This window comes from Salvelinus fontinalis, chromosome 3 (assembly GCF_029448725.1).
Source record: "Salvelinus fontinalis isolate EN_2023a chromosome 3, ASM2944872v1, whole genome shotgun sequence".
In the NCBI taxonomy this organism is placed as follows: domain Eukaryota; kingdom Metazoa; phylum Chordata; class Actinopteri; order Salmoniformes; family Salmonidae; genus Salvelinus; species Salvelinus fontinalis.
Genome location: NC_074667.1, coordinates 39,388,436 through 39,401,824, shown reverse-complemented (window position 1 = coordinate 39,401,824; position 13,389 = coordinate 39,388,436). Strand labels below are relative to the sequence as shown.

General features: G+C 40.4%; 2 protein-coding genes across 2 annotated transcripts in view; both read right to left on the bottom strand.

Moving 5' to 3' along the window:
* The window catches only part of LOC129847533 (G-protein coupled receptor 22-like), a 72,843-nt gene extending 65,250 nt beyond the window's left edge, over window positions 1-7,593 (bottom strand). The window contains exon 1 of the mRNA XM_055915295.1: window positions 6,983-7,593. The gene's annotated coding sequence lies outside the window, so the exon portion shown is untranslated. The remainder of the gene's footprint in view (window positions 1-6,982) is intronic.
* LOC129847549 (uncharacterized) lies at window positions 1,181-6,976 on the bottom strand. The gene is made up of 2 exons (XM_055915296.1): window positions 4,189-6,976; window positions 1,181-3,738 (listed from the first exon to the last, which is right to left on the bottom strand). The coding sequence occupies exon 2, from the start codon at window positions 2,840-2,842 to the stop codon at window positions 1,739-1,741; it is 1,104 nt and encodes a 367-aa protein (XP_055771271.1). The 5' UTR covers window positions 2,843-3,738; window positions 4,189-6,976; the 3' UTR covers window positions 1,181-1,738.
* Window positions 7,594-13,389: the final 5,796 nt, after the last annotated feature.

The window sequence follows — 13,389 nt, the reverse complement described above, 5'->3', positions numbered from 1 at the left end:
GGGAAAACTTCTAGTCTGCAGCAGAACAGCCACACCTGCCTCCAGTTGTAGTCAGTGCCAAACTACAAACAGTTGAAACCAATCAGTGTCTCCAGTTAACCACGCCCTGGGTTTTCTTTCATTGTCTTTTCTTTGACCCCGGCAGGTGAAGGATTAGGAGGTTATTGGCGAAACAGAGCATACAGTAGAGAAGGAGGTTTTTAAGAAGAAAGGAAATTATGACTTCAAGAAGGATTGAACCCCCAAAGACCAAGATTGGAGGACCATCCACTGGTGATGAAGTGTTTACTCTGTTTCTTTTGAGTTTTGTACATCAGGAAAGCTAACGATGCCTGATAGTAATAAACCGGTTTAACCCTTCACTTGGATTGGTGATGTGTGCTTGTATGCGTAAACCGTGCATTACAAAGATCTTGGTGCCAAAACCGCCACACGGTTTTAATGTCCATTCTAGAATGCCCTTCTAGCCAATCAGAAACAAGTATTCAATGCTGTGGTATAAAGCATATTAATGAATACTAGGTGTTTCATATCACTTGCACTTCTAGAAGTCTAAACAAATGCTTCCAAACTGGCTGTAATTACAGGAAAAAACCAGGCCCCCAGTGTCCGGTCTGGAGTGTGAAGTTACAAGCTATGCTGGTCTGCTATTGCGTAGCAACCTAGCAGTGCCAAAAGCCCTGTTCTGCCCTAAAAAGTCTATGTAAATTACGATCGCCAGACAGGTAAAAAAATAAAAAAAAATTTCTTATCATCTATATTTTTAGGACAAGGTTTGTAGAATTCCTAAAATACAGTATATTACCGTATTCTGTGGGGGTACAGAATGATCACTCACGCATGCAACAAATATAGCCTATTACAAGGCACGCCTTGTGTTAATTAGCCAGAGACTCTTTCACTGCCCATAATTTTTCCACAATGCACCATAGTAAATACTGTAAAATACATTTAAGGTATTTTGTTGTGCATTCTACAGTGTTTCACTGTTGACATTACAGAAAGGTCTTACAGTGTGCTGTAAAACAAATGTACTGTGTTTTACTGTGCATTCTACGGTAATCTACTGTATTCAGTTTATACAGTCAGTGGCGGTTCTAGCTTGTATGGCTTTCTGGGTGAACCCCCCTTCTGCGCCCCCCCCCCCCCCCCCCCCCCCCCCCAAAACACCATTCTGCACTAACTGTAATTTTAATTCAGACATTTGGAACAACACAAATAAATAATCATAACATTTAAAACCATATAAATATAAAAATAAGATTCATAAATATCAAAAAATAACAAAGACAAATAGAAACAAATTGTAGTATATAAATACAAATAAAAAAGATAATCAAATTATTACACTATTACCCTATTGCTAACAAAAAACACACAAATAAAACTAAATTGCACAAATCCTATATCACACAAATACACAAATAGAATAACACACTTACAAAGAAGAGAACCTAATTATTACACTATTGCACTTCAAACAAGAAACACACAAACTAAATTGCACAACTGCCATCTAAACCCTGACCTTTCTTGCATTCCTTGATGCAAAGTCATCAATTACATCATCATAAGAACTCTGTCCAGCAATTGCATGGTTAATACTGATGACAGCAAGGCCACTAAGGCGTTCCTGTGACATGGTGGACCTCGGGTAGGATTTGATGATCTTCAGCTTTGAAAAGCTCTCTGCTTCAGCTATGGTCACTGGAAGAGTAAAACCAATTCTGAGAGCAGTCTACAAATGTGGATACAATTCTGAGAGCTTCCTTTCATGTATTAATATCAGCAGCTCAAGTAGGGTCATGGTCTTTGATGGCAAGTCAGGCAAGTTCTTCAGTTCCTGTGCAAGCTCTCTGCCATCCAAGTCTGAGTGTTTTTTATAGTGCAGTGTTACACTGAGGGCCTCACATTGTTCTGTCAGCTCCTCATTTGAGAGACTTTGGAAGGTTGACAGCACTCCAAACTTCTCTCCCACATTTTCCAATGTGGAAAATCTTTCCTGAAGAGCTGAGGTTGCAACATCAACAATGACATTGAAAAATGTCACCTCCAGCTTCTTCAGGACATCACTCAAAGGCTCATCAAATGATCCGTATGAAAAGTGCCGCTTTGTGGACCTCAGCCCTTTTTCTTGTAGAACGGCCTCTACATTCATACCCTCACAATATCCTTGGCTGACGTTTGTGCAGTCATAAAGCCTGTTGCCCTGTAGCTGCTGAGACCTCTCTGTCTTTCTGAGAAGACTGACTGCAACATCCACATGCATACTGAGAGACTGCATTAGCTTGCTCACATGTTGGATCTGTCTCAAGATGTCATGCCACACCACTGTACAGATGCTGAAGCAATATGATCCCACCTTCTCTGACAAGGACTGGGCTTCAATCTTTATCACAGGGTCTTTGGTTTGATCCCTCACCTCAATCAGTGCCTCTCTCACCGCTGCTGTCTTATACCTCAGTGGCTCGACACTCTTAACTTTACTCTGCCACCTTGTCTCAGTCCATATCTTCAAAGTGATGTCCACATGGATGGCCCATGGCTGTGTGGAGGCTGAGAACAAGGTGTACAGTTTGTGTAAGATGCCAAAGTAACCTGTGGCATCGACAGAACTTTTAACAGCATCAGCCACAACCAGGTTCAATGTGTGAGCCCCACATGGCACAAATAGAGCTCTTGGATTAATTTCCAGGAGTTTGGCTTGGATACCTTTATTTGTGCCTCTCATGTTGGCCCCATTATCGTAAGACTGTCCTCTACAGTCCTCAAAAGGAATGTTTAGCTCCTCTAATCTTTTGAGAATCAGATTGACAAATGTTGGCCGTGGACTCTTCTGCATCCAAAAACCCAATAAAAATGTCCTTTATGTGGGGCTCCTCCTTCAGTGACACGATTATAATCACAACTGACAACTGTTGAGTGTGGCTGACATCTGAGGTGCAATCTAGAATTATAGAGAATAATTTTTCCAGCTTGATGTCACTCACCGTTATTGAAAGGACCTTGCTGCTGAACAAATCAATGAGTTCATTCTGATTTGGTGGCCAAGGTAGCTGCTGGTGTGACTCGAGGTCCCTTTTTGGACACGGTTAAGGTGCTCTTTCATGACTGGATCAAATTGTGCCATCAGTTCAACCTCTTTGAGAAAATGTCCATTTGATGGAGAGTACAGTGTTTCTGTGTGTCCCCTTTGTGACAGATTTCTAATTGCCAGAGACTGCACAATAGCAGTCAGACGTGTCAACACCTCTCTCCATCTTATCCTCTCAGCCTCCATAAGTGCCATCTCATGCTTATGAATTGTTTCCCCTTTTGTGATCCTCATTGCCAGTTCTTTCCATGTTTTCATGCAGTTCTGGTGTTCTGGACTGCTGTCGTGTGAAGTCAGCAAAGAACGTGCATGTTTCCAGTCTGTCAGTCCTGAGTTTTCTAAATTAATTTTCTTCTTAGAAAAGAGTTTGCAGAAGAAGCAGAAAGGCTGTTGTTTCTTTCAGAATACACCAACCAACTTCTAGGGATCATTTCACCACCAAGATCTTCCTGAAATATTGGTGGTGGCAACTTTTTCCATCACTCTCATTCCTTGGGAAAACAAAGTGAGGTGGTACCTCACTTGGTCCTCTGCAAACGAGTTGTGTCCGAATTCTGTCAGTCAGAACTGAAGGCCAGTCAGAAGGGTCTGTAAACAGTGGTTCATCCTCAGCAGCAGGATTTGGTGGGGATGCTGCTACAGGCCTTTCTAACGGAAAGCACATGGGCATTAGTTTACACACATTATTCACTGCATTTATAGTGGTGGAACATCCCACATACATGTTTTAAAATGTATTTTACCTTTATTTAACTAGGCAAGTCAGTTAAGAATAAATTCTTATTGACAATGACGGCCTAGGAATAGTGGGTTAATTGCCTTGTTCAGGGGCAGAACGACAGATTTTTACCTTGTCAGCTCGGGGATTCATTCTAGAAACCTTTTGGTTACTGGCCCAACGCTCTCTAACCACTAGGCTACCTGCCGCCCCATACATACCCAGTAATAATACAATCGTCATTGTTACCTGCAATATGGAAACTTAAAACTTTGCAAAAGGGAAATTATTTATTTTGTTTATGTTATGCAGGGCTACACACATAAACACAGGTGCGTGTACCCACACACACATGTGCGCATGCGCACAAACACACCTGAAGAATCCTGCTGGAGAGAAGTGGAAGCAAATGGGTCTTCATCCTCATCCTCAGGCTCAGACAACATTTGTGAAGACACCTGTGTGGCTGAGAATGTATATGGCTCCTCATCCTGGCCAGTACCAGAGGGTGCTCCAAAATATTTCAGAAGTGCCCTTGAATTTGCATTGAAATACAGTATGAGTCTGACACCCTAAATACATTTGTTGCACAATTAAATATTCATGTCATTATGCACAATTTATCAAACTTTCAGAATAGGAATCAAATTAACCATACAACCTCCTTGGCTAATTCTAGGCACAATACATTCCAAAAGACTCAATGTATCACAAAATATACAAAATCTCAGCATAATATAGACGTCTTATAAGTTTGCCTAAAGCATTGCAAATTCCCCTTACTGAGTTCAGGACCTAGTCAATTCAATCACAGAAAACCTTTATGATGTCACCTCAATGAAAGTTAACCAAATCAATAATGTGCTAGTTAGGTTGTAATCGTTTTGTTGCAGGCTACACACATTATCATGATGAAACTGTGTGAAATGATATCCAATGTTATGTAACCTAGTTGGACAGAAAACTGAATATTGTCGCCCTATGTGTAATAACATAGCAAGCAACATAGCAACATAGTCTGACAAACATAATTGTTATACTAGCCTATTTCATTACATGCATAATATTATACTCATAAAGAGATGACATAGCTGCAATACCTTTATCTTTTGCTCGTTTCTCCTTTTCTTCTTTCCTCTTTTTCCTAAACTGGGCACTGATGGCTTAGACCTTTTGTTATCCATTTGTGTTGATTTGGTACTCGAGCATTACCCATCCACCAACACTGTCAACCAAGAGTCAAGACTAAACCAATTCACCTTGGTGGTGTGCAGACTGGTTTTATATTATTCTTCACGATTTTGAAAAACACTGAAAAAAATTTAACAATAGGTCTGTGAATCTATATACTGTATTCACAGTATTATGAATGAATTGTGGTTTATTTGGTAGCATTTCGTAGTGTGACTAATTTTACTAATTGCATTAGTACTGTACAAAGTTAGAAGTGCGCTATTTGATAGATTCCCCCGCTCACCCTACCTTGGGCTTCCAATGGGGAGACCTGAGGTCAACCTACCCCCGCCCCCCTCCCCATCTTCTACTTCTGAGTGGGAGACCTTTCCAGGCAGTAGCAGTAGCCTGCATAGCTCAAAAACTAGATATGGGCGCCCACTCAGACAAGGTTAATTGACCCCCAGTCCCACACGGTGACATGATATCATTGACGTGATGTGCAAATGAGCGATAGAAAAACGATCGCGCAAATGTCACCATTCCAAATGTTTTTGTGCGGGCGCCCAGTGCCACCACCGGCAAGATGCTGCACTGGATGGTCGCCCATGTCGCCCATACCTAAATCCGCCACTGAATACAGTAAGTTACTGATGAAATTACAAAAATGGTTAACAATGTAGAGTTGATGTGACTTATTTAGTTTTGAGAGAGTACCACATAAATATTTTAAGCAATAATTACTTTTCATTGACTTTTAGTTCAACATACTAGGAGTATTTGAGTTCAAAATGCCTTAAGGTTTACAGTATAAGCTCACATTCATATAGTAAACAAATACACAGTAGTCTATAGGGCAAGGCTAAAATATGGAAGTGTGATTGTCTGACAGTACTCTATACATTTAGGTGGCTGCATGAAAACAAAGTTGTTTTACTACAGTGACGCCCCTGATCACCTAAAGGACTGCTCTTGGGACTGAGTGCTACTAGTCCATCCAGTATATTATGCTGTAGCAGGCCAGGGCTCTTCTCTCATTCGCCTTCATTTGGCCTCCATGGGAAAAACTCAAATAAACAAAATGCATTCAATGAATGAATTGAAATCAACAAAAGGTAGCCATGCTATATGACAGTCAGTGGGGTTTACAATGACAGTTGGTCTCTGTAACATTTACCTTCCACAATGTAGCATACAATAAACATCTAGATCATGTAGCCTACTAATACAGTATACAGTAACAACAATGCACTTGGCCCACTTTAAATATACATCGGTTTAGTTGTCATTCCAAAGCATCCTGAAAAACAACCATTCGATTGACAGACTTCTCAGCAGGAGTCTTTTGGCAAGCATCCCATACACTGAGCTGGTAATGGCGCTCTATGGACGTCTCCTCCCGACCCACTAAACCAAGTGCACAATTCTACTGACTCAGATTACGTGCTGGGTCCGTGGTATGATAGCCGCAGGAAGTACTTTGGGGGGTAGTAGTGCTGCGTTTTTAAATGTTTTATTTAATTTAAAGGGGGTGTGCTGAAAAAATATTTGTGCCCGAGCCACAGACGCTATGTAGGACGGCTAATACAGTACTATTAAAGGCCCAGGGCACTACTTTTGTGAAAAATAATTTTCTTCAAAAATATATAGATATTTCATTAACATTTTTTTATTCTGATTTTCAGGGGGTGCTGCAGCACCCTCAGCACCCCTACTTCCTGTGGCTATGTGTGGCATATGCCTATGGCTTCTACTGCAAAATGTATGTTAATGTTGCATAATTCAAAATGTTTAATTCAACAATTTCTTCGACCTTCTTTTATATATATCAATGTATAAAACAAACAAATAATCATTCAAGAGATAAATGAACCATAAAGATGAAAAAAAATACATAGTGGATGAAATGGTGGTGGGCTAATGGTAGGCTATAACCTATATAGAATCATAAACATAATGTAAATGGATAGATATCTTCCGAGAGGTTTTTAACTTACCTTCTCCGGACGGTTTACGAGGGGAATTCCCGCTACATTTACTGCAGGTGTCCGCGCGCTGCGCTATCTCTCGCGTGCACGGAGCACATATTCACTCCAGCGGGCTCCAGGACAGCTGGTTGTTGCGCGACGTGATCGACGCGCCTTTAGCGCGGGATTGGGAAAAAATCATCCACGGGACAAGAAAGAGTAGTTACTAGTGACCTTTTTTCTGTCCATTAATCAGTTAATACCTCCAACTTTTAACGTTTTCCCTCTCAGGACGCTATCAGCTCCTTGTCTCCCCACAGAGAGTGAAGAATCCCATACATAGATAGATCAGTCAAACGTTAACACATGCACGGCAGCGGGTAGTCGCTCTTGGAGCACAGCGGCGCATCCCTCATCCAATACGGTCACGATCTGCAGGCAGGAGGGAAATCGAATGCTTTAGTTGAAAAGGGAATGGAATAGAAGCGAGGGAGGGGGGTGTGATGGGTAGCATTACAAGGAGGACCTGAGATTCATGAAGGGCGAACGCTCCCCTGTAGTAATTCCGTGTGATTCCCCAAATACTGAAAAATCTTCTGCTCCCTCTCGTGTATAGTACAACACTCTATTATACCCACTCCACCCCACCCTTCTCTCTCAGAGCGAGGAATTATTGTGAGGAGATGATGCAAGAATAACAGGTGCGCTCGAGCATTAAACCGTCGACCTTTTCATACTCTATTAAACACATTGTATTCAGACATTTTTCCATTTAATTTGGTTATTTTCCTCTATTTTCCCATGTATTTGCTAGAGGGAAGGGGTCCACTCAATCAATCACATTGACTTGAATATGAACAGGTATCAGTAGGCTAGTGAAAAACTAAATTACTTTATACAGTACATTGTCTGAATATGTCAGACACTTGCACAAAAAATGGCAGTCAGTAGCTAGGTTTCCATCCAATTGGCGACAGGTGTTCATGCAAATACTATAGAATCCGCATAAAGAAAATATGCATATTTTCCCACAAGTGGTGTGTTTTCACCAAATTGACTTTTTGTGGATAAACATCAGTGCGTTATGGAGTAGTTCACACCTTTTCGCTTAAAATTTCACTTACAGAATAAAAATCTACATTTCTATATGTTTCCATCGCATTTTCAACTCTGCCTACTCTGGTCTTGGCACGTGCTCTATAACCAACAGCTCGCAGATAGCCTACAGTGCGGGTAGGCTGGGCGGATAGGCAAATCTACATGATGAGATTATTCTGGATAAGAGCCGGAATATTTTTTATTTGTCAAAGGGGAGTCAAGTATAGTTCATGTCACCAGAGTAAGACCCTCAATATTTCTCGGAAATGAGCATCAAGATCATAGTGCACTTTCACCACCCTGTGAAGTTCATCATCATTTATTTAATCTGTATCATAATAAACTGCATGGTATCATCGCGTGACTCCAAATTTACTTTGATATGATGGTTATTATATCAATATTTTTGCATCATGTCGTTTCCACCACCATTTCTCCCATAAGTAATTTTACTGACAGATAATTATCTATAATTATCCATAATAATCTCATCATATAGCCTAGACTAGACAACCCGCACAGCCTACCGGCACTATCTCTGCAAACTGTTGGCTAGAGCGCAGGTGCCAAGATCTGACTAGACACATTTGCTATTTGACTCAACCGTTGTTGTGACAAAACTATCGGAAATTAAGAATGCAATGGAAACACATTCAATTTTAGATTTTTATTCGGGACATGAAAATTTAAGACAACACTTAAACCAACATATACATTGTATGTGCACTACATCGTCACACACTGATTTTTATCAAATCCATTTTGTGGAAACATAGGCCTACCACTGGTGGGAATGTGCACAAATGTTCTTTATGCGGAATACACAATATTCAAGTTCAAATCTGTTGCCAATTGGATGGAAAAGCTACTGTCAGTCCATATCCGACCATTTCAATCTCTACATGTGAGAGGGTGAAACATTAACCTACATAAATGATGAGATGTGTCAACGTGTTTGAGGGATGAATAAGGTGAAGGGTAAAATAGGTGACATATAAAGGGGAGAAGGCACGGGGATTAGGTTTGTATGGGAATCTGTCAAGAAGACCTTGAGCGAACATATGCATTTATAGTGCATTTGAAAGTATTCAGACCCCTCGAATTTTCCACATTTTGTTAAATTACAGCTTTATTCTAAAATTGATTAAATTGTTTTTTTCTGCTCATCAATCTACACACGATACCCCAGAATGACAAAGCCAAAACAGTTTGTAGACATTTTTAAACATTTATTTATAAAAGAAACAATAACTGAAATATCACATTTACAAAAGTATTCAGACCATTTACTCAGTACCTTGTTGAAGTAACTTAGACAGCAATTACAGCATTGAGTCCTCTTGGGTATGACACTACAAGCTGGGCACACATCTGTTTGGGGAGTTTCTCCCATTCTTCTCTGCAGATCCGCTCAAGCTCTGTCAGGTTGGATGGGGAGCGTCGCTGCACAACTATTTTCAGGTCTCTCCAGAGATGTTCGGTCAGCTTCAAGTCCGAGCTCTGGCTGGGCCACTCAAGGACATTCAGAGACTTGTCCTGAAGCCACTCCTGCTTAGCTGATGTAAGAAGGGCTATATAAATACATTTGATTTGATTTGATTTACATTGATTTGCTAATACAAGTAAAGGCCCAGTACACAACTTTTGTGATTTTATTTGTTTATTTATTCATATACATTTTTTTCTTCAGATTTCTCAGGGGTTCCAGCACCCCTACTTCTTGCACCTATGCCTCTGAAAAGGCTATTTGAGGAACCCATGTGTAAAGAATCCTACTCATTACTCCTTGTGCTTAACTACGTCACATTTGTTTTGAGCCAAGTTCGCTATGGGCTTTGAACGGGGCACCTGGCTCACACCCGGGAGGCAGCCCAGTTCCAAAAGGAATGCAATGAACTTTCACCCTGTGCAAAACACACCTACCCTGGCGCCTAGGCCAGATTAATCAAATCCACTCACTGGAAATACAAAGATGGAAGGCAGGCGGGAGGAGAATAGATCAGGTGGGACCATTCTAGCCAATGTGAGGGCAGATATGCATGTGCACAACAGGCCATAGAGTTTACTTGTCTTTGTATCTGTGCCATTATAGAGCATGTGACAACATGGGCAGTGCCATTGAGTCTATCTCCATTTTAAAGTAGTCAATTTTCTTATTCTTCCCCACTGATTGCTCCCAACTATTAGGAATCTCCACCAAGTTGACTACTTTAAACTGGTGGAAGCCCTCAATGGCAATGTCCATGCTAAAACTGGTTATATCCATGATGAGTCCTCTATCTATCTCTATTTTATTTTTTATATATTTTATTTAACCTTTATTTAAACTAGGCAAGTCAGTTAAGAACAAATTCTTATTTACAATGACGGCCTACTCCGGCCAAATCCTATGACAACAGCCACAACTCCGATATAAAGTTGTTTTTTCAAAGTTGCAGAAATGCCACGTGCGTCCACTTATATCAGTGCATTCGTAACAATCTAACCATTACAAAACTTCTAATTTGATCAATAAGCCACACGTAGCAACTGAACAATTACATTTTTTGTTGACCAAATTAGATATTTTCTCATTGAGTTCCATACAAAAATTCCTAACTTCGTGGGCTTTTTTTTGTGTACAGATTTTGGGCGGTGTAAAACCTCTTGCTTCGCTTCTTCCTCTGGCTACATTGAACCTTTAAAGGTGTCTCCAAGAACCCACCATCTAACCAAAGGTGCAAATTCAAACGATTGACTAGCAATGGTTCCTAGACGAACTCCAGGGTTTCCTTGAGGATCTCCAGGGTTTCTGCACTAGTCACCACTAATTCTAAGAGTGTATCGTGCTCTCTCTCTTTGTCACACACACACACACACACACACACACACACACACACACACACACACACACACACACACACACACACACACACACACACACACACACACGTAGCACTCAAATACATGAGTAATCAACGACGTTCTCTAGCGTCTACCTGTCTGACTATCAAACCCTCGCCATCGCCACACGTGCACTAAACTTCACAAAGCAAGGAATGATGGGAAAACACAGTAGTGTATTCAGAAAAAAGCGAGAAGTACATACTAAGGGAAAATAAGGGGAGAGAAACAGAGAGAGAATGCAAATCTTCAGACGCCGGAGGGTGCTGCTGGGGAAAATGATGGTGAGGTCGGAGACTCTGAGTAATTTAATTGGATTTTAGATTAGAACACAGTGGTTTGACTGACAGCTCTCTGGCTCTCTGGCTCTCTGCCTCTCGCCCTGTACATGCCGAGATCTTTGTCGCTACGGGAGGTTTTTCAAGGCCATTTCCTGGTGTGCTACTGTAACAGTTTAACTTTACGTCCGTCCCCTCGCCCCGAACCGGGCGCGAACCAGGGACCCTCTGCACACATCAACAACAGTCACCCACAAAGCATCGTTACCCATCGCTCCACAAAAGCCGCAGCCCTTGCAGAGCAAGGGGAACCACTACTTCAAGGTCTCAAAGCGAGTGATGTAACCGATTGAAACGCTATTAGCGCGGACCACCGCTAACTACCTAGCCATTTCACATCTGTTACACTACACACACACACATGCAAACACACACACACACACACACACACACACACACACACACACACACACACACACACACACACACACACACACACACACACACACACAAACCTCCAACACATGACTTGACAAATAAAATAAGCTTGAAAAATAAATGGATAATTGGACATTTGATCAATGTCTAATGGGGGACAATTTGTTCTTAAATAAGACAAAATAATTTATAACGGAATTTTCCAGTACAATATACAGTAGGTTCCACCAATCCCTTTATTGTTTGAGATACTTTTAAATGTACCTTCAGAGGTCATTCACTTCAATATTCATCAGTAAAGAAAAAACTGTTTCAGTCTAAAGAGACAAGACTAACAAGAGAAATACAGGAACTAAGAGTACAGGTAGATGGCAATAAAAACAGTTTATATCTAAAGAGACAAGACTAACAAGAGAAATACAGGAACTAACAGTACAGGTAGATGGCAATAAAAAGAGTTTCTGTCTAAAGAGACAAGACTAACAAGAGAAATACAGGAACTAACAGTACATGTAGATGGTAATAAAAACAGTTTCTGTCTAAAGAGACAAGACTAACAAGAGAAATACAGGAACTAACAGTACAGGTAGATGGCAATAAAAACAGTTTCTGTCTAAAGAGACAAGACTAACAAGAGAAATACAGGAACTAACAGTACAGGTAGATGGCAATAAAAACAGTTTCTGTCTAAAGAGACAAGACTAACACGAGAAATACAGGAACTAACAGTACAGGTAGATGGCAATAAAAACAGTTTCTGTCTAAAGAGACAAGACTACAAGAGAAATACAGGAACTAACAGTACAGGTAGATGGCAATAAAAACAGTTTCTGTCTAAAGAGACAAGACTAACAAGAGAAATACAGGAACTAACAGTACATGTAGATGGCAATAAAAACACTTTCTGTCTAAAGAGACAAGACTAACAAGAGAAATACAGGAACTAACAGTACATGTAGATGGCAATAAAAACAATAGAACAGAGGTACAAAACAAGTTAGAGGAAAAACAAAAAGAACTGGAGGAATTTATTCAATGAACGATCTAATGTATTTGGAAAATTTTACGCCATATGTATTGAATTCAAAGTAAAATAAATCGTGAACATGAAAAATACAGTTGAGAATGTAAACATTATATTTTCGAGGACGGGTAAAATAATTGATGTGGAAATCAAAAACCAAATAATTGAAAGTAAAATGCATAGAATTGTAAACAAAAATAAGACATCAAAAGCAAAACCACAAAACTTGGTGCAAATCATTTTAAAGCGAGAACAAAACTCTATGACAAATAATTAAAAAAAATATTTGAAAATGAATGCAACATTTTTTTTCGGTTAAACTTTCAGAGCAACAAATCCTATTGAATACATTTTGCCTACGCTCTTGCCTGCATGTACTACCTTTTGGTTACGCTACTCGTATCTTTGAGTTTGAGTTTTGGCATTATCTTTCCATGAAGGGCGGGGTTTAGAGGGAGGGTAGAGTCTCCATTGGTCTGCTAGTTTTGGAGTGACGGTTCGTCTTACCCCATCAATGAACATTTATATTGCCCACTTAAGGAGACGGTCTGACGTCACCACTACGCGTCAAATCTTCCCCCCTGTGCCCGCATGTTCTGAACATGGCGAATCGGTTACCAACACCTGCGCTGAATGTTGTGCAACAGGTCATTCATATGTTTACCTAGGTAGTTAGAAAGGTTAGAGGCAGTGACACATCAAATCATTGATTGGGT